Below are 18,829 nucleotides of genomic sequence, written 5' to 3' on the forward strand. Positions count from 1 at the left end.
ACAGTATTGGGGTGGGAGTTACCCGATTTTCCAGGTGTTGTGTGTCTCAGTTCCCCTGGCTAGGAAAAGGGATTCCCTTCCCCCTTGCGCTTCCCAGGTGAGGCGATGCCTTGCCCTGCTTCAGCTCTCGCTGGTCCGGCTGCAGCAGCTGACCAGCACCGATTGTCCGGCACTCCCCAGTGAGATGACCCCAGTACCTCAGTTGAAAATGCAGAAATCACCGGTCTTCTGTGTCGCTCACACTGGGAGTTGGAGACTGGAGCTGTTCCTATTCGGCCATCTTGCTCCGCCCCCCTCAGAATGCTATAATTCTAATAAACATTTACTATTTGCTACATTTATTACTTAGAAGGCACAATTTGATCTTTGTGTTAGTGGTAATCAATCTGACCTACACATTTTTTCTTTTCAAATAATATTTGTGGGATTTCAGGAAGCACGGAAATACTGGGAGTCCACCCAAACAGGTCCAACAGGATGGTGTTTTTATGAATTATCCATGGTCTAGGGTCTTTTCCTAATTATTGTACCAACAGAAATTTGATTGAATCTTAGTTTTACCTTAGAATTTAAATTCTGGAAAAATCAGATGAAATAGTGTATGCCACAAAAAAAGATGGTTTTCTAGGGACTGGATTTCTCGTGTGCCCCAAATAAATTTCTCTCCCTTGAACAATCAGGATGGCCAATGACTATTCCTGCCCTTCTGAAACCTGTGTCTCCAAGCACACACTCTCATAAGGGCCTTTCTTCTGATGTATTAGATACCACCTGTTGAGTAATAAGGAAGCTATTTTTTCTACTTTTGGTCAGAGACTCTCTTGCCAATACTTACTGATATTTTAGTCGAACTATCAGGGTCTTTCCACAGTACCAGAAGTCTTCAATAACAGTACTGACAGAATATGATTCCAAAAATAAAGCCTTAAAAGGGTTGGGGCCCTATAGATGCCAATGTGGGAGACATCATGGATATTTATTTTTAAAAATAACTTTTCATTTTGAAATGATTTAATAAAAAATTTTGGAAAATAGTATAGCTCCCACATATTCTTTGTCCAGCTTTCCCAAATGATAATATCTTATATGGCCATAGTATACTGTCAAAATCAAGAAATTGACATTAGCACAATATTATCAACTTAACTACAGATGCTATTTAATCTGTTATTTCCACAAAGGATATTAATAAAGAATTAGCAGAGGCATCTTAAAAACTATGATACACTTTGCAGTCACTTTCTATTACTGTTACAGGCAACAGTGTAGGCAGCACTGTATGTTGGATAGAGGAGGGGTTTTGGAGCCAAAGATGTAAGAATTCAATTCCAGACTCCACTGAGTACTGGTTGGGTGATCTTGGACAAACTACTTAGTTTATCTGAACTTTAGCTTCCTTATCTGAAACATGTGGATGATAAGGCTTGTTGTATTGGGTTGATGTGAGGATTACATGAGAATGATCAAATGAGGAGGATTACGGGAAAAGCAAGGGTCTGATACTAATATGACTTCAATAAATGGTAGTTTTTACTGGGAACATGTAGAAAATATTATTCAGTGTTTTGTGGCTCAATTTCTCATGTACATCTGGTCTTCGTATGTAAAGTACAGAAAAGCAGTGACTAGAAGGGCTTTACTTTTTTTTGTCCTTAAGTGCACAAATTTCTAGTTATGTTACTAAAACTCAAAGAAATATGGAATCACAAAATGTTAGAACTGGAACAAGAATTAGGTATTTCATAGTTAATCTTCCTCCTTCGGGAAGTTGAAGATTATCAGGATTAGGAAATAAGCACATTTACACAGCAGCTAGTGGCAACCCAGGACCTGAACACAGATCTTCTACGTCTGCTACTGTACTATTCCATGTAGATCTTTGTATATGGGAAAAACTTTGCCTCAACCCTCTTAGATTAAAAAGTGCATGGCGGCCGGGCGCGGTGGCTCAAGCCTGTAATCCCAGCACTTTGGGAGGCCGAGACGGGCGGATCATGAGGTCAGGAGATCGAGACCATCCTGGCTAACACGGTGAAACCCCGTCTCTACTAAAATACAAAAAACTAGTCGGGCGAGGTGGCGGGCGCCTGTAGTCCCAGCTACTCGGGAGGCTGAGGCAGGAGAATGGCGTAAACCCGGGAGGCGGAGCTTGCAGTGAGCTGAGATCCGGCCACTGCACTCCAGCCTGGGCGACAGAGCGAGACTCCGTCTCAAAAAAAAAAAAAAAAAAAAAAAAAAGTGCATGGCAGCTGCAGACTGGCAAATTCAAGTTAGGGAAGTGCCATGCAGATGAGAAGAATGGGTGGCAGAGTGAAATAAAATGTCTTCCTTGATACTGTATCTCAGCACTTACCCAACATTAAACTGTTGTTCTATCTGCAGGGATTGCAAATTTTTATCCTGTACACTGTTAGAACAAAAATCTTCCAGAGTGAAGCTTCCAAAGTGTTGACATTGCTATCGTCTGTTGGGAGAAGGAAGTCATTGTCTTCAGTGACTCGGCCGAGGCTGCGTTTAAGGATGTATAACTTCCTCAGGTCATTGCCAACCCTACATGAACACTTTAGGCTACTGGAAACCTCTCCGAGTACTGAGGAAATCACACTCTCTGAAAGTGACAAAGCAAAGGAAAGCATGTAGACAAAACATACCTGTTGTGGTCTTTTTAATCAACTCGTTTGAGTTTTATCTGTTTCTCTCCTTTATTTCCCAGTCATCTCAGAAAGTCTTCCTCAACGTATTTTGCTTAGGATTAAGAATTAGATAAAACCTGTTGTTTATTATTATTCAGAATAATGCACTTGGTAGTTTTTCTATTTTTCAATAGATTTGTACTTGAACAAGGTGAAGAATTTCACACAACATACAAGAGTACCATTGTTCCTTATATCGTTAAATCTTTGTGACACACTTTGACAAAAATGTAGAGCCTATAACAAATTCTTTTACAAGTTACTAAAAGGACACAAAGAGAAAATTTACCTTCCAGAACAAAATGATTCCTGATGAACAGTGTGTGGGGATTTGCTTGTATGTATTAAACTTTTGACCTCTGAATATTTTAGAGTTGTATGTGCTTGTACTTTTATTTCCAGTGAAGAATTTGGCACCAATTCAACCTTTGAAAAGGGATATATTTTTCTGTTTAAAAAAAAATTATGTTTTGTGACCAGGGTAATTGGCTCTGTAAGAAATGGGCAGCAAGACAGGTTAGTTTGTTAGTAAATGGATTATTTCCTTCCAGTTCTTAGTATATCTGCCCTTTCATGGAAGTGACACTGAGACCCCCAAAATAAGAACTTAGTCATAATCATTGTTTATGGCTTTTAAAAGATTTAACTTCTCATGGAAAGTCAAACACTTGAATTATGAATGGCTTCCTCATAAAATAAATGGCCTCCATTTGGGTGGGGAGCATTTCCACTGGACTTAGGATATATAGTCTTTAAATTGCTGTTTTCTGTTTTGCCATAAGTGAGACAGTTGCTGTCAATGCACGGAATTCAGAGATTAACAAATGTCATGTGGGCTTGGCACTCCCTAAAGAATGTGTGTTTTTTAGAGAAATAGTTGTAAAAGACTGTTGGGTTCCTGGGCAAGCCAACAAGAGCCTATATTTACAGGAGAACAGAAAAAAGTAAAGGGAAGAGAATAAAGAATAAAAGCAGATCTCAAAAGCCAGTGTTCTTAGTGGCATCATAGGGCTGCAGGGCACAGGGAAAATGATAAGATGTGGTTGACTCAAAATTTGTATTCAGATGAAAATAAACCTTAAGTAAGGGCCACTTTAAATGTTAAAAAAAAAAAAAAAAAAAAACCAAAGAGCCATATTTAGCCTGAGGGTAAGTGTGTGTTTCCCTTTGTAATTACAGTTGTTTTCTTTGCACTTTTTTTTTTTTTTAGCACTTTTGGGGCATAGTAACTAAAATTCCATAAAATGTTGCTGAAATACTGGGCTATAAATGTGCAAGCTCCACATGCAATTGTGGTGACTAATTCAGGTGGACATGGATATTCCTCTGTCTACCCTGAAATGAATCCTACCACTAGGAAATAATTCCTTTGATTTAAATCATTGTCTCATGCATTGGTCAGCAATTTTCAGTTTAATGATAGAAACCCAACTCAAATTAGGTTAAAGGTGAAAGGTAATTTAATGGATCGGTTAATGTAAAGTCCAAGGACTGAGTTGGTAGGATTACTGTACGTTTTAGTTTGCCTGGGCAAGTCCCAATTTGTGCCTGTTTTTCTGAGTTAAGCATGACTAGCAGCCCCTTTTACCTTCAAGTGTAATGGTTTGAGTTACAAAATATATGATAATGCTAACTTTAGGTCTATTTAGAACAAGTGATGTGGGAGGGGGCAGGGAAGTGCTGGGTAGAGAAGGGCAGGGTCCCTGGTGAGGGCTTCACCCTTGGGCCTGTTCCCATGGACCTAAGTGAGAACAGGCACTCCTGTTTTCATGCCCAAATGTTGCATTTTCCAAGGTCACTCTGGCCCACATGACCCCCATCCTGTGCCCATATAAACCTGAGACCTTAGTAACACACACATAAGCAGCTGAACATTGAGAGGAGCAGAGGAACAGAGCAGTGGAGAATGGCGGGGTGGTGTGGCAGAGAAGGAGGGAAGAGGCTTCTGAACGTTGGCCAAGGACAGCCAGACTCCAGGGGAAGATCACCTTCCCACTCCATTCCCCTCTTCCAGCTCCCCATCCACCTCACTGAGAGCCACCTCCACCACTCAGTAAAACCTCGCACTCATCCTTCAAGCCCATGTGTGATTCGATTTTGCCGGTACACTAGGCAGGAACTCAGGATACAGAAAGTATCACACTGGCCCTCTGCCCTGGCGATAAGGCAGAGGGGCTTTTTGAACTGATTAACACCAGCTGTCTGCAGATGGCAAGGCTGAAAAAGCACACTGTAACACACAACTACTTGGGCTCTGGAGTGGCAGACACCCACCCATAGACGGTGCCGTGGGGTTGAGGCCCAAATGCTTTCCCCACGACCTCTTCACCTGCCTGTCTACATGTTCTGCTTGGGAGGCATGGAGCCCAGGGAGCCACACCCCTGTCACATGCCCTATGACAGGGATAAGGGAACTCTATCCTTTCACAGGGAGTGCTAAGAATGTGTCAGATATTCTTTTCTCTCTGTTTCCTGGCTCCGTGTGCTTCTGTGTTTGATGTCATTCTAAAATTGGGTTTAGGTAGCTGGAAATTGGCTGTTGGCATCCCTAATCTTACAGCATAATGATCTAACAGGAATCTCATGGAATGACTCTAATTCTAGTAATCATTCCAGCAGGGAAAAAGAAAGCACATTAAGTATTTAAAATAAAATTTTAAAGCAGACGGTTGGTTTCACGGTGTTTAACAAGCTCAGAGACAAATTGGAGAATGAGGCAGGAAATGTGGAGATTAGCAAAATGAGAAAGTAGAAACCTCTCTTAAGCCAGAGAGATAAACTAAGAAGAATTTCCATAGCCAGGGCCTGTGGCTGAAATCAGGGGGTGGGCCAATGGTGGGAGCTGGAGCCAAAGAGAGACAGCCTGCTCTACCCAGAAAAAAGAACTGGAGAAGAATCCTGGCTTCCCCTTTCCTCCTGTCCTGCAGCCTCCCATCAGCATCTTCCATTGGCTGCAGCCTGCTGAGCCAGGGCCAAGTTCCCCTGTATTACACAATACAACAGGTGCAGGGAGAGGACAGAACTGAGGGCAAACAGGCTCAGGACTGGCATATCTTGCTTGGGTCGTGTACCCACAGACATTGTGTTCTGGGAATATTGCTCCAGCTTGGGTCACATACCCACTGTGAAGTGGAGGGATGGAAGATGACTTGGTTGACAGGATATCATGGGCTGGAGAAAGGAAACTTACATCAGGGAAGGGATGTTGGCATCAAAACATTAAAGAACTTCTACTACACTCCCTGACAAAGTACAAGTACCCCCTGGGAAAGAACTGCTTTAAAACTTGTCAGTCATCTCCCTTGTCTGAGCAGGGTTTTAATAGGGTCGGTACGGAGATTGAGAAATTAGGGAGACCAAGAAATTATTTGGTGCCTTGGAAGTTGAGGAGCAAAAGGAGGAATTAGAAAAGCAGAAAGGTGACTTACTTTAAAAAAAGGATATTGCAGGAAAGGGAGACTCAAGGCACTGCAGAACTGGTTTCGGTGATATTGTATACGGGCAGCTGTGCCTTTCAGTGTTTTCTGGTTTATTTTGTGTGATAATAGTGCCCAATAGCCTTTGTTTTTGGTTGTGGTGGCTTGTGCAGTTTCTTTGGGGAACAAACCATCCTGGCCTTTGGGTTTCCTTTTCTGGGTCTTAAGTGACAATTCAGAGTTCACTGTTAAACTGTCAGAGTTTGGATTGCTTTTTCTCTTACCTTTCCTATTTTAAAGTTAAAGTTGCCTCTTTTTTTTTTTTTTTTCTGTCACCAACAAAGGGAGATCATTCTCAAGTTCATTGCTATCAGCTTGTCATTGTCTCATTCAGAAGAACTTGGCATTTTTTGTAAGTGTTTGGGAAACCTGAGACAGAAGTGTCAACTGGATTTTACTGGTCTGTCAAACACTGGAGCTCTCTGGCTCTGTGGAAACCCCTTAATGTAACCTTTTAGTTCCTATGGCTCCTCAGAGGAGGTCCAAGACAATTCCATACTGGAGGTTGCGGGGAGGGGGTTACGAGAGAAGAAACTGCTGTAACAATTTCAGCTTTAAAAAATATTCACATATAACTCAATAGCAAAAAAACAAAACAAAACAAAACCAAAACCAAAACCAAAACCAAAACAAAACAAAAAACCTGATTAAAAAATGAGCAAAGAACCTGAGTAGACGTTTTCTCAAAGAACGCCTATAAGTTGCCAACAAGTATATGAAATGATGTTGAACATCACTAACCATCAGGGAAATGCAAATGAAAGCCACAATAAGATATCACTTCATACCTGTTAGAATGGCTATGATCAATAATGTTAAAAGACAACAGGTGTTAGCTAGGATGTGGAGAAAAGGGAATCCTTTTACACTGTTGGTGGGATTGAAATTGGTACACCCACTATAGAAAACAGTATGAATGCTCCTCAAAAAATTACAAAGAGAAATACCATATGACCCACAATCCCTTTGTTGGGTATATATCCAAAGGAAATGAAATCAGTACTTCAGAGAGATATTTCTGCTCCCACGTTTATTGTGGTATTATTCATGATAGCTAAGATATACAAACAACGTAAGTGTCCATTGAAGGATGAATGGATAAAAATAATTATGATACAGACACACACACACACACACACACACACACAATGGAGTACTATTCAGCCTCTAAAAAGAAGGAGGTACTGCTATTTGTAATAACATGATTAACCTGAAGGATATTATGATATGTGAAATAACCCAGACACAGAAAGAAATATACTGCATGGTCTCACTTATATGTAGAATCTAAAAAGAAGTCAAACTCATAGTAACAGAGAGTAGAATGGACTGGGACTGGGAAGTTGGGGGAAAGGGGAGATGTTGGTCAAATTGTACAACATTCAGTTATAGGATAAATAAGTTCTGGAGATATAATGTACAGCATGGTGACTATAGTTGATAACAGTGTATTATACACTTGAAATTTGCTGGAAGTAGAAAAAGCAATATTCACAAAGCGTATCTTTTACAAAAGCAAAATCCATAATTCCCTAACTTTCACTATTTTGTATTTTTCCATAATTCCTATGCTTTGTCTAAACTCATGAGAATTTTACATAACTAATGACAATACATGATGTGATTTTCACTTATTACCTAATTATGCAGTCTTCTTAATAATTGCATAATATAATTTACTAAATTGTTTCCCTATTATTGTATGTTTATATCATTTTAATATTTAACATTGTAGTGACACTGTGATGAATAAACTAATACATATATTTTTTTCCTTTCTTTTTCATTATTTCCTTAAGATAAATTCTCTTGACTCAGATAAATGTGCCAAATTCTCTTGACCAGATAAATTCAAGACCCTAGTGTATATTGGTATATTGTTTAGAAAACATTGCAAGAATGTATAATGTCATCAACATTTGGAGGACTATAAACTTTTTTTTTTTTTTTTGTTTATTGAGGATGGATCTCGCTCTGTCGCCCGCGGCTGGAGTGCAGTGGCCAGATCTCAGCTCACTGCAAGCTCTGCCTCCTGGGGTTCTACGCCATTCTCCTACCTCGCTCCCGAGTAGCTCGGGACTACATGTGCCCGCCACCTCGGCCCGGCTAGTTTTTTGTGATTTTTAGTAGAGACGGGGTTTCACTGTGTAGGCCAGCGATGGTCTCCAATCCCGCTGACCTCGTGATCCGCCCATCTCGGTCCTCCCCCAAAGTGCTGGGATTACAGGCTTGAGCCACTCGCGCCCGGCCTAAACTTTTTTAATTATAGTGTTTTATTTCAGTATTTCTTATTTGTATATTTTTTACCCATTTTCAATTGAGCTAGCTATTGTAATTTTCTCAGAAATTTGGTGTTTCTTATCTATTATTCTTAGTCTTTTAGCTATTAATGTGGTGGAAATATTTCTTCCAGTTTATTGTTTTCTTCTCTTTTTAGAATAATGAAATGATTACTCTGGATTTGATTGGAAATGTCCAAAAGATTAATAGAACATTTAGGATTTTCTGAGTTTATATGCCTTTACCCAGGCAGAATAATTTTTCATGTTAGATTAAGAAATATGTTAAGAACTATGCAGAAACTTCTAAAATGTAGAACAGTGGCATAAATATGCCACGCGAGATCAAATGACTCATGTATGACACATGACATCTCTAACCCTTCTTTACATCAGATAGCAGTTGAGTGGGGTTCCAGGACAAAATTATTTTTTCCTTTCAAATGTTTTCTGTCTCTTTGTGTCCACCTGCCTTTTCTTAAAAAGAAAACACTACATCTTGGAGAAGTTTTATTAGCAATTATTAATTAGAAACAATTTTAAAACCACAGGGAGGTTCAAAGTAATGTTACACGTGTGTCATCTACATTACGTCATTTACTTATGTACCTATTATAATGTGTAATTGAAAAAAGATATAAAAGTTGCTGAAAAACTGATTAAGAAGTCAGGAGTAAGGGAAAATAAGAATAGAAACAAAAAGTATGAAGCCAGGGATGAGAGTAATACCCAAGAATCATAATCTTGTAATTTTGTTAGGAAACAGCCACAAATTAGACTGTTAAGCTTTTTAACACTCAACATAAATATAGAAATATATAGAAATATAGAAATATTACAACATAAATATAGAAATATAACACAAATATAGAAATATTACATAAATATGGACATACAGAAATATTACAAGTCTATCTCTTAACAATTAAACCACAATTTCTTGGCGAAAATACAATTATTTTAACAGTACATGAAATTGGCATTTTCTTTGAAAACGTCCATTTGAATATATTACCAAATCAGAGGGCAAACTATGTTGAATGAACAGAGACCAAGATGAGATTGTTATATCTCATTTGTAAATTTAGTATATTGGCATACATGCCTGCAAGTCTGCTAAGTGCATACACTGAAAAGTTACGTATAATCAGTGTTACTCTGAAGTTACACAATACTATGTACACATAAAGACACACCTAATGCATCACAGGAAACATTAGTATCAAAAGTGGATCAGTGAGGAGTTTTTTGTTGTTGTTTGTTTGTTTGAGATGGAGTTTTGCTCTGTGGCCCAGGCTGGAGTGCAGCGGCACGATCTTGGCTCACTGCAACTTCCGCCTCCCGGGTTCAAGTGAATCTTCTGGCTCAGCCTCCCTAGTAGCTGGGACTACAGGCATGCGCCACCACGCCTGGATAATTTTTGCATTTTTAGTAGAGACGGGATTTGACCATGTTGGCCAGAATGGTCTCGAACTCCTGACCTCGTGATCCGCCTGCCTTGGCCTCCCAAAGTGCTGGGATTACAGGCTTGACCCACCGGGCTGGGCCTTTTTTTGTTTTTGTTTTTGTCTTTTGTCTTATATTTGTGTTCCTTAATTTTGACTGGTGAAATTAGTTTTCATTTTGCTTGTTTGCTTTGGTAGAGGGTTTGCTTTTTTCCATTTTTAAATTAATTTTATTGATGTATCATTTACATACAATGAAATACACTCATTTTAAGTGCACAATTAGATGAGTTCTAACAAATTCATACACCTGTAAAACCACTGTGCCAGACAAGATTAAACATGTTTCCATGACTGCATAACATTCCTTCATGACTTTTCCCCTATTCTCAGCCCCAGGCAAGCACTGATCTGCTTTCTATCATCAGATACACACAGTTCTGTCTCTTCCAGAATATCAAACGAATCATACAGTATGTCCTCTCCTGAGTCTGGGTTATCTCACTCGGCATAGTTTTGAGATTCATCTTTATTGTTGTATCAGTGGTTAGTTTCTTTTTATTGCTAAGTAGTATTTGTTTGGATATACCACAATTTGTTTATGCATTCACCAGTTCATAGGCATTTTGTTGTTTCCAAGTTTTGACTATTGTGAATTAAAGCGCTATTAACATTGTTATACAAGTCTTTGTGTGGATGTATTTATTCTCTCTCTCTTGAAATACCTGGCCATGTGCAGTGGTTCACACCTGTAATTCCAGCAATTTAGGAGGGCAGGATTGCTTGAGCTCAGGAGTTTGAGACTAGCCTGGGCAATAAGGTGAAACCCCATCTCTGAATCTAAAAAAAAATTAAAAAATAAGAAATATGTAGTGAAATTGCTGAGTCATAGAGTAAGTGTATACTTACCTTTATAAGAAACCACCAAACAGTTTTCTAAAATGTTTGTACCATTTTATGCTCCCAATAGCAATATATGAAAGTTTTGAAGTCCAATTTGTGAATTATTTCAGAAACTGAAAGTAGTTTATTTATTTCTTTTGTAGGCCACTGATCATGTTTCTAAAAAAATTCCATATATGTTAACCCTTTAACAAAAGAAGAAAAGCAATGCAGAGTGGTATGCCCTAAAGCTGCTATCTTTTACAAAGTATTTCTCATAGAACTATAGTTCAATTCTTATCTGTATTTTTCTTGCAACCTTGCAAGTTGGTGCTTCTGTACACGTGGAAGTGTGACCTTTATTATTTGCTGAACTTTAACATAAGCTGCTATGAAGCCACGATATAACAACTGAGACTTTATGGACTTTTGTGATAAAAAAAAAAAAAAGAAAATGATATTTCTAGCCCAGTACTCAATAGGCAACAGCAGGGTGAAGAAGAATTCTGGACTGGGAGTTGTGGTCTCAGCTATAAGTTATGTGACTTGTGGCAAGACATTTACCCCATTTACCCAGGCATCAGAACCTGAGGCTCTGCCTCTATAAAGGAACTGGCAAGACTAGGTGAACTCTAAATGTCCTGCTATCTCTAAAATTTTGTGAATCTAACTGCAGGCTGAAATTGTTCTTAAATTAACTTAAAATATTTTCTCATCTAAGTAACATATGAGTATATTTTCCTTAAGAAAAAAAAAAACTCAACAACAAAGAACAACAAATTAGAGTGTTCCAGATAGCGGTAAAGTCCCCTTTGACCATTACCACCAAATCCAAGCCCCTCTTGTCTTTTTCCTTTTCTCCCCAGAATTAACCACCGTAATGAGCTTTGTGTGTAAGCTTTCAGATTTTAAGAAATATGTACATACATTACACACTCATAGCAACTCATAGTCTTATGTACTTTCTTTTACATCAATGGTATAAGGAAATCTGTCAGTGGTCCCTAAGACCACTCCCAGGTTTGATGAATCACTAGAAGCACTCATTAGATTCAGCAAAGACTCACATTCATAGCTATTATTTATTACGAAGGGATATAAAGCAAAACCAGCAAAGGAAAACGTTGCATGGGGAGAAGTGCAGAGGAAACTAGAGCAAGCTTCCAGGAGTTCTCTTCCAGTGGAGTCATACAGGATGCACTTAATTTCTCTGGCAACAAATTGTGATAATGTGTGAAATATTGTCTACCAGGAAATCTCATGAAAGATTCATTAGTCAGGGTTTTTATTGGGGCCTGGTCACATAAGCAACCACTGCCTGGCATGTACCAAAATTCTAGACTTCAAGAAAGCAGGTATTCTGCATAAATCACATTGTACGAACAGTTTAGACACAGTTCATCATTCTTACCAAATAATGGGATGAGAAGACTCCTAAAATACAATTCTCAGACACCAGCCAAGGGCCAATCTTACAAGTGGGCCTTTCTGAGAACAGCAGTCTCAGGCTACTATGTTGACTATTTTCTGCACACTAACGTAACTTTCTAAAACTTGCTTTTTGCACTTATCAAAATGTTTTTGATATCTAACTGTATGCATGTGTACATTTCTTTTAATTGCTCTATAGTCTTTCACTTGAAAACAAAACATTAATAAGTGTGCTCTTATGTGCAAGCATTTCTCTGGTACACTGTAAATGAAATTGTTGTGTCATAAGGCATTTTAGATATTGATACAAACTAATGTCCCCACAACAAAGCATGAATGCCACATACTTTTTTTTTACAAAGTGTTACGTAACTATTTTATTTTTCTCAGATGAATATATGAAAAATAGTATCTCATTGTAGTTTTACTTAGCATCTTTTATTATAAGTCTCAATTGAAATGCCTTTTTGAGAATGCTGTTTATGCATTTATATGGAGGGACTAAACGCAGGATCCTTGGCATAAATGTTAGATTAGAGACATGAGTGTCTCCAAGTACCCAGAGTTTGATTTTGTCTCTGATATGCATGATTCCTAGACTCTGGCAACTACGTTTCTTTTACTTTTTTTTTTTTTCTTCTTCTTCTTTGTTTTGAGACAGAGTCCCACTCTGTCACCCAGGCTGGAGTGCAATGGCGTTAGATCATGACTCACTGAAGCCCTGACCTCCTTGGCTCAAGAGGTCCTCCTGCCTCAGCCTCCCAAGTAGCTGAGACTACAGGTACATGCCACTATGCCTGGCTAATTTTTTTTATTTTTATTTTTAGTAGAGACAGGGTCTCACTGCATTGCCCAGGCTGGTCTCAAACTCTGGGTCAAGTGATCATCCTGCCTTGGCCTCCCAAAGTGCTGGGATTATAGGCATGAGGAGCCACCACACTGGGCCTAGGTTTCTTTCTTTTCTTTTCTTTTTTTGGAGATGGAGTCTTGCTCTGTCACCCACGCTGGGGTGCAGTGGCACGAACTTGGCTCACTGCAACCTCCACCTCCCAGGTTCAAGCAATTGTCCTGCCTCAGCCTACCCAGTAGCTGGAATTACAGGCACATGACACCATGCCCGGCTAATTGGGCCTAGGTGTCTTAAATGAGCCTAACAAAGCTACTCTTGATCAAAAGTTATGTCTTCTTGCACATCTTGTGGCATTTGTATGAGTCTACTAGGACTACCATAACAAAACACCATGGACTGGGTGGCTTAAACATCAGAAATTTATTTTCTCATAATTCTGGAGGCTGGAAATAAAAATGTTGGTAAGTTTGATTTCTTCTGAGGGCTCTCTCCTTGGCTTGCAGAAGGCTGCCTTCTTGCTGTCTCTTCACATGGTCTCGCCTCTGTGCATACCCATCTCTGGTTTCTCTCTGTGTGTCCTAATCTCCTCTTCTTATAAGGACATCAGTCATACTGGATTAGGGGCTCACCCCAATAACCTCATTTTAACTTAATCACCTCTTTAAAGAATCCATCTCCAAATACAGTCCCTTTTGAGGTGGTTCAATATATGAATTCTGGGGGGAGGATGCAATTCAATTCACAATTCCATTTCTCTTTCAACTTGAAATCTGACAGGTAATTTAGCACAGAGGTAATTTAGCACAGAGGTAACTTAGCACTGTCTCCAGCGGATGCAAATGAAGAAAAGTGAATGATTTCAAATTACTAAGAGACAAATCCTACATGGCTAGGGAGCTAGGGACTTACCCGTTGACAGCTGATCCTTTTGTTTTTTCTGGGAGCTTGACCTGTAAAGTGGCAGGGAACTTAGTTTTCATTATTTTATTCAATAACTATGTATTGAATGTCTAGATCAGCCTCTAGGGATACAAAATCTAGAAAGAACTGCCTTTGAGAGTAGTTTCTCTAAGGAGAGGTTGGACATAGAGCCCCATGGTAAGGCAAAAACATTTTAGGGTCTTCATGGATGTGAAGCTGGTAGGACAGGTTGAAGCATTTTGCTTAGTTAGTGCTAAGAATCACTCACTCAAAGGCACCAAGTAAGAAAATCGTTCCTTTTACCTTTCTCCTTCATTATCTCTGCATAGGGTGGTAGCTTCCCGTGTTCACACAAGCAAATCTTTACATTTAGCCAGTGGAGGTGAGGCTGAGCTGACCAGCTGGCTCCTGTTTGGTCCTCATGATTCCCCTTCTGTTTGGAGTTCTCTTATTTAGCCAGCTGCTGCCACAACAGAGCTGATTCTCGGCAAGGGACATAACTTCTTGCTGGAAATTCTCATCCAAGGAAGAACGGACACCCTTTCCTTGGTTCTTCTGAGGGTATATAAGATGACTCAAATTTTCAAAATGATGTATACTAAATACTAAAGAAGGATATGATGAAACATAGATTTTATCTAACTTGCTAATGGGGCTCATAGCCTTTGTCTCATTTCTTGTCCAGTCTGAGAATCCTGTTTTCATTCTTAGGATTTTACCCCCTTTTCCATGTGAGGAGTTTTAGCTACACAGACTTTCAGGGAGAAAGAGCAGGTGGTAGGTAAGTTGGTTGGTTGACTCCTTCTCTTAAAACCACAGTGTAAGTCTTAACCCTTCTGCAGATGAAACATGGAAAATAACCTGTGTACTGCAGAATCTCATATCTCTCCTTGCTACAGTCTGGGTCAAAGGTATTTCCTTGCACTCCTTCTCCTTCCTTCACATATCCTCAACTTTAATATACTACCATTAAGCAGTATTTTCTTTTTTTTTCTTAGCAGTTACTTGGAAGAAATGAGTAGTATTTTCTAGTTCAAGACTCTGCTCAGTGTTCATTTAAAACCAGATTCATCTAGATGTAGCAAAGAAGGCCAGTATGCATCTACAGACATAGTAGAAGAGAGACCCATGTTCTTGGTAAGTGAGGTAACTGGTTCAATTCAGGTTATGGCTCTGTCACTAATTATCACCTGTATTTATTGGGAGCCTAAGTACATGGATGTGCATCAGCTTCAACTTGAGAAATCACCAGAACCCCACCTCTCAAGTTCCACAGAAGTAGTTGGGAATAAGTTTTACCATTAAACAAGACTTTACTGATGGCTTGGGGATGAAGCATGAGGGAAATTACAACATAAAGAGCCTCAAGTTGCTTTCAGAGTCCATGAGCTCCAGACTTTCCACAAGGCCAGCTTATGGGTGCCTCTCTTCCCAGCATATAGATGACCACAGTGTAACAGGGACCAGTTTATTTCTCCTCAGTAGCAGGACTCTTGAGTGCCCCCTCACTGGGGATCCTCAGCAGATATTCTTTTCACCTTATAATAGGCCAAGGTTTATCTCCTTATCTCCTGCCTCAGGATCTGACCTCTTTTTAGTTTAAATATACTACTATAACAGTAGTATAATTTACTTCCTTCAGGGAATATTTTAACTTTGCCACATGGTTGTGGTTTTACCCCATCCCAAACCATTTTAATGACATCATAATACTATTATCTGACAGCAGTGCATCTCCTTAAATCTGTATTATTCCGTTTTAAAAAATAAGCAATGAATAACATTCTTTGGAGAGCAATCAGGAACTGTTTTTCATTTCTTCTGCAGTACTCCACACCCTTATCCCTGCAAACAATTGCTCAAAGGGCAATGTAACTGTTGGCAAATACAAATCAGAAGTGAACAGTCTAAACTTACATTATTTCACTCTCAAACAGAAGTTTCAGAGACTTCTAACTGAAAAAGATCACACTACTTATAGTAGTAAAAGAACATAGCTTCTCACCCTGAAACACCTGAATTTACTCCAGGTCCTTTAGGAGTATCGGGTGTTAAAGTAAACTAAGTATGGCCTGAGAAGGACTGCATACTTTTATATTTGAATCCTTGTGGATGAACTGTAACCTAGCTTAATAGACAAGAATGAAAACCTAACTTAGGAGTATGCAACTGTAACAATAACCTAGTCTTGGCCAATTCCAGCCACCACCCTTCAACCACTCATAGACTGCTAAGTGTTCAAATAAGGCAAACGCCAACCTGTAACCAATCCAGCTGTTTCTATACTTGACTCCCGATTTTTGTACCTCATTTCCCTTTTTCTGTCTAAAATCTTCCACCACATGGCTGTGCTGGAGTCTCTGTGAATCTGCTGTGATGCTGGGGGCTGCCCAGTTCGTGAAATCGTTCGTTGCTCAATTAAACTCCTTTAAATTTAATTCAGCCTAAGTTTTTCTCTTATAACTGGTAAACAACTGGAGACCAGGTAGGGTATAAATGCTTTATTTATCGGCTTAGTTTCCACCTTAGAAGTGACAAAGATTCTCTGCTTGGCCAAACTTCAGGCTCCTGAGCCCTCTCCTAGGTCCATCTGTGCATCTTCTTGTAAAACTCAGTTTCAGCAAAGAACCTTGTTAAGTCAGCATAGTAAGAATCCCTCACCCTTGATCAGGTTCCTCATCCTCCACCACCTCCAGGTGATGTCTGTTATCCTGGCCTGTCTTCATCTAGAATCCTGTTGTGTTGGTTTAGCCAGAATCTCCCTTGTCCCTGACATTTCCTCTTAGTAATTTTCCATCCACTGACCGACTCCCACCCCGTGGCTATAAATTCCCACTTATACTGTATTTCTATTTGAACAGGTAAGGGAGAAGGGAAGAGTACCTAGTGCACACTCAAATGCCTTATCCTCCAAAATCACTCAGGAATCATTAGCCTTAATTTCCCAGCTTTTGTCCTTTACACAGTTACAGATTTGTCTTGGCTTTTAAACGCTGTCGGTTTTCCCTGCTGAATTGGAAACTCCTTCCTCACAAAATGATTCACCCCCATTCCTAGAACAAGGCTTAGCAAAGCGTAGGCTCCCAGTAATGAATGAATGGATTTGTGAAAGAAAAGGGTTTTTTTTTTTTTCATCTGTTACTACAATGGTCAACAACAAGGACAAACACCACTTAAAGTTGGACAGACATCTACCTGCAACCGGCTCTCAAAAAGTCTAGAACAGCCCACTACGCCCCGCCCATTGGCGAGAAACGTAAATACATGCTTTCGAGAAAACCGGAAGTGCCTGGTCACGCCCCGCGCATGCGTGAATCGGTGCAGCTCACGCTTCCTACACCCCATCATCCAGTGAGAAAGCAGGGAGTCTTCGGCAGAGGCAGCCGGGACCGAGGTAGCCGGGACCCAGCCAGCCCTGAGCCTGGCGCATGCGTCCTGGTGTGTCCACGCGCAGTAAGGAGGAGCCAAAGGGCTTTTTTTTTTCTTGCTCCCGCCTCTCTTCTTCCTCGACCTGCCACGTACAGAGCCCGAGTTCTCGCTAGGCTTGTTGGGTCAACGCGATTGGCCGAGGCCCGCGCGAGCCTGCGAGCGAGGTGCGGCGGTCGCGGAGGGCAACAGAGCGGGCAGTGACCACCGCCTCCCCGCGACGCCCCAGTCCAGTGGCCTCGCGTCGGTCCATTCAGCTGAGACCTGCGGAGAGGCGGCGCTGCCTGCGGCCTCCGCAGCCGGTGGCCACTGGAGACAGGGGTTGGCGACGCCTCTCCGAGGAGGCCGGGAGACGAGGTAGGCGCTGTGAGGGCTTCGCTCGAACCGCCGGCGACTGGGTGAGGCGCTGGAAGGGCTGGAGGGAGGAGGGGCGCCCCCCCGCGCGCCCGCCCGGCAGCGCGGCCCCGGCCCGCCCCGGCCGCCCGGAGGGAGGGAGGACGAAGCCGAGGGAGGAAGGGCGGGGCCTTGCATAGGGGGAGGGGAAGGGAGGTCGCGGAGGGGGAGGGCAGAGAGGCAACCCCTGGCCGCGCTGGCCAGGAGGCGCGCCTCGGGGGCTCCGGGAGGCGAGTGGGCCAGCTAATGCCTTGGTGCAGCCTGTCTCCAAGGGTTTGGATTGAGAGGAGAGGGGCTTTGGGAGGCTGGGTCGGCCGGCGCCCAATCCCCGAAGGGGCTCGGAAGGGTGCAGAGTGGCGCCTACGGGAATAAGTTGATTGGGGTCACTGAATTGGAGCCTCGTTCCTTGGCTAAGTCAACGCTTAATCAAGCGCCAGCTGGAGGCCCAACCTGGTTTTATAGTGATGATTCTAGCTAATTTTAAGAGTTTGCTTTGCTGGACACTATAGTAAGTATTTGAGATGCAGTATTTCATTTAATCATTACAAGGATGCCTCCAAATTCAGATATTGTTATTTTCATTTCGAATGTGTTGAAAGTGAGCCTTCGAGGACTTAAGATCACATCGCTGGTAGTGGGAATCTTTACCGTCTTGCTACAGTGCCTCTGAGGCAGGGGTTGAGGCCTGTTGCCTTGTTTAGAATAATTACAGTTGACTTGACTTAGTGTTTCTTAAAGGAAACTGCTCCCCTCAGGAGGTGCCTAAGCCGCTGCCTCTGAAATTGAGCAGGATCTTACCCTTACAGATAGCAGAACCAGAAGTATGGCCACTGAACCTAGATCCTGGTTCAGGAGGAAGGGTTTTTATATGACCTTGAGCATGTCAGATTATTCCCAGTGCTGAGAAAAGCGTTCCTGTTGGAGGGTTACATTATACAAGTTAGAGGCCGAGACATTTCTGGACTTCAGAGGGGCCGGGGCAGGGACAAGATGGAAGAAGAGCTTGTTGTAGGACTCCTACTGGCAGTTCTAG

At 41.2% G+C, this 18,829-nt stretch overlaps 2 protein-coding genes across 4 annotated transcripts in view; both read left to right on the forward strand.

The window, feature by feature from the left end:
- ADGRG7 (adhesion G protein-coupled receptor G7) overlaps positions 1-3,817 on the forward strand; it is a 76,926-nt gene extending 73,109 nt beyond the window's left edge. Inside the window, exon 17 of the mRNA XM_017891883.1 lies at positions 2,383-3,817. Coding sequence (XP_017747372.1) covers positions 2,383-2,640 — 258 coding nt within the window. The 3' untranslated portion in view covers positions 2,641-3,817. The remainder of the gene's footprint in view (positions 1-2,382) is intronic.
- Positions 3,818-17,391: 13,574 nt separating this feature from the next.
- The window catches only part of TFG (trafficking from ER to golgi regulator), a 40,052-nt gene continuing 38,614 nt past the window's right edge, over positions 17,392-18,829 (forward strand). The window contains exon 1 of one of the 3 annotated variants that reach the window (XM_017891922.1): positions 17,392-17,415. The gene's annotated coding sequence lies outside the window, so the exon portion shown is untranslated. Of the gene's footprint in view, positions 17,416-17,947; positions 18,305-18,829 lie in introns of those variants that run through there. The other 2 variants (XM_017891921.1, XM_017891923.1) reach the window with 2 other exon arrangements.

Source organism: Rhinopithecus bieti, unplaced genomic scaffold (genome assembly GCF_001698545.2).
Source record: "Rhinopithecus bieti isolate Rb0 unplaced genomic scaffold, ASM169854v2 scaffold_20579, whole genome shotgun sequence".
Classification (NCBI taxonomy): domain Eukaryota; kingdom Metazoa; phylum Chordata; class Mammalia; order Primates; family Cercopithecidae; genus Rhinopithecus; species Rhinopithecus bieti.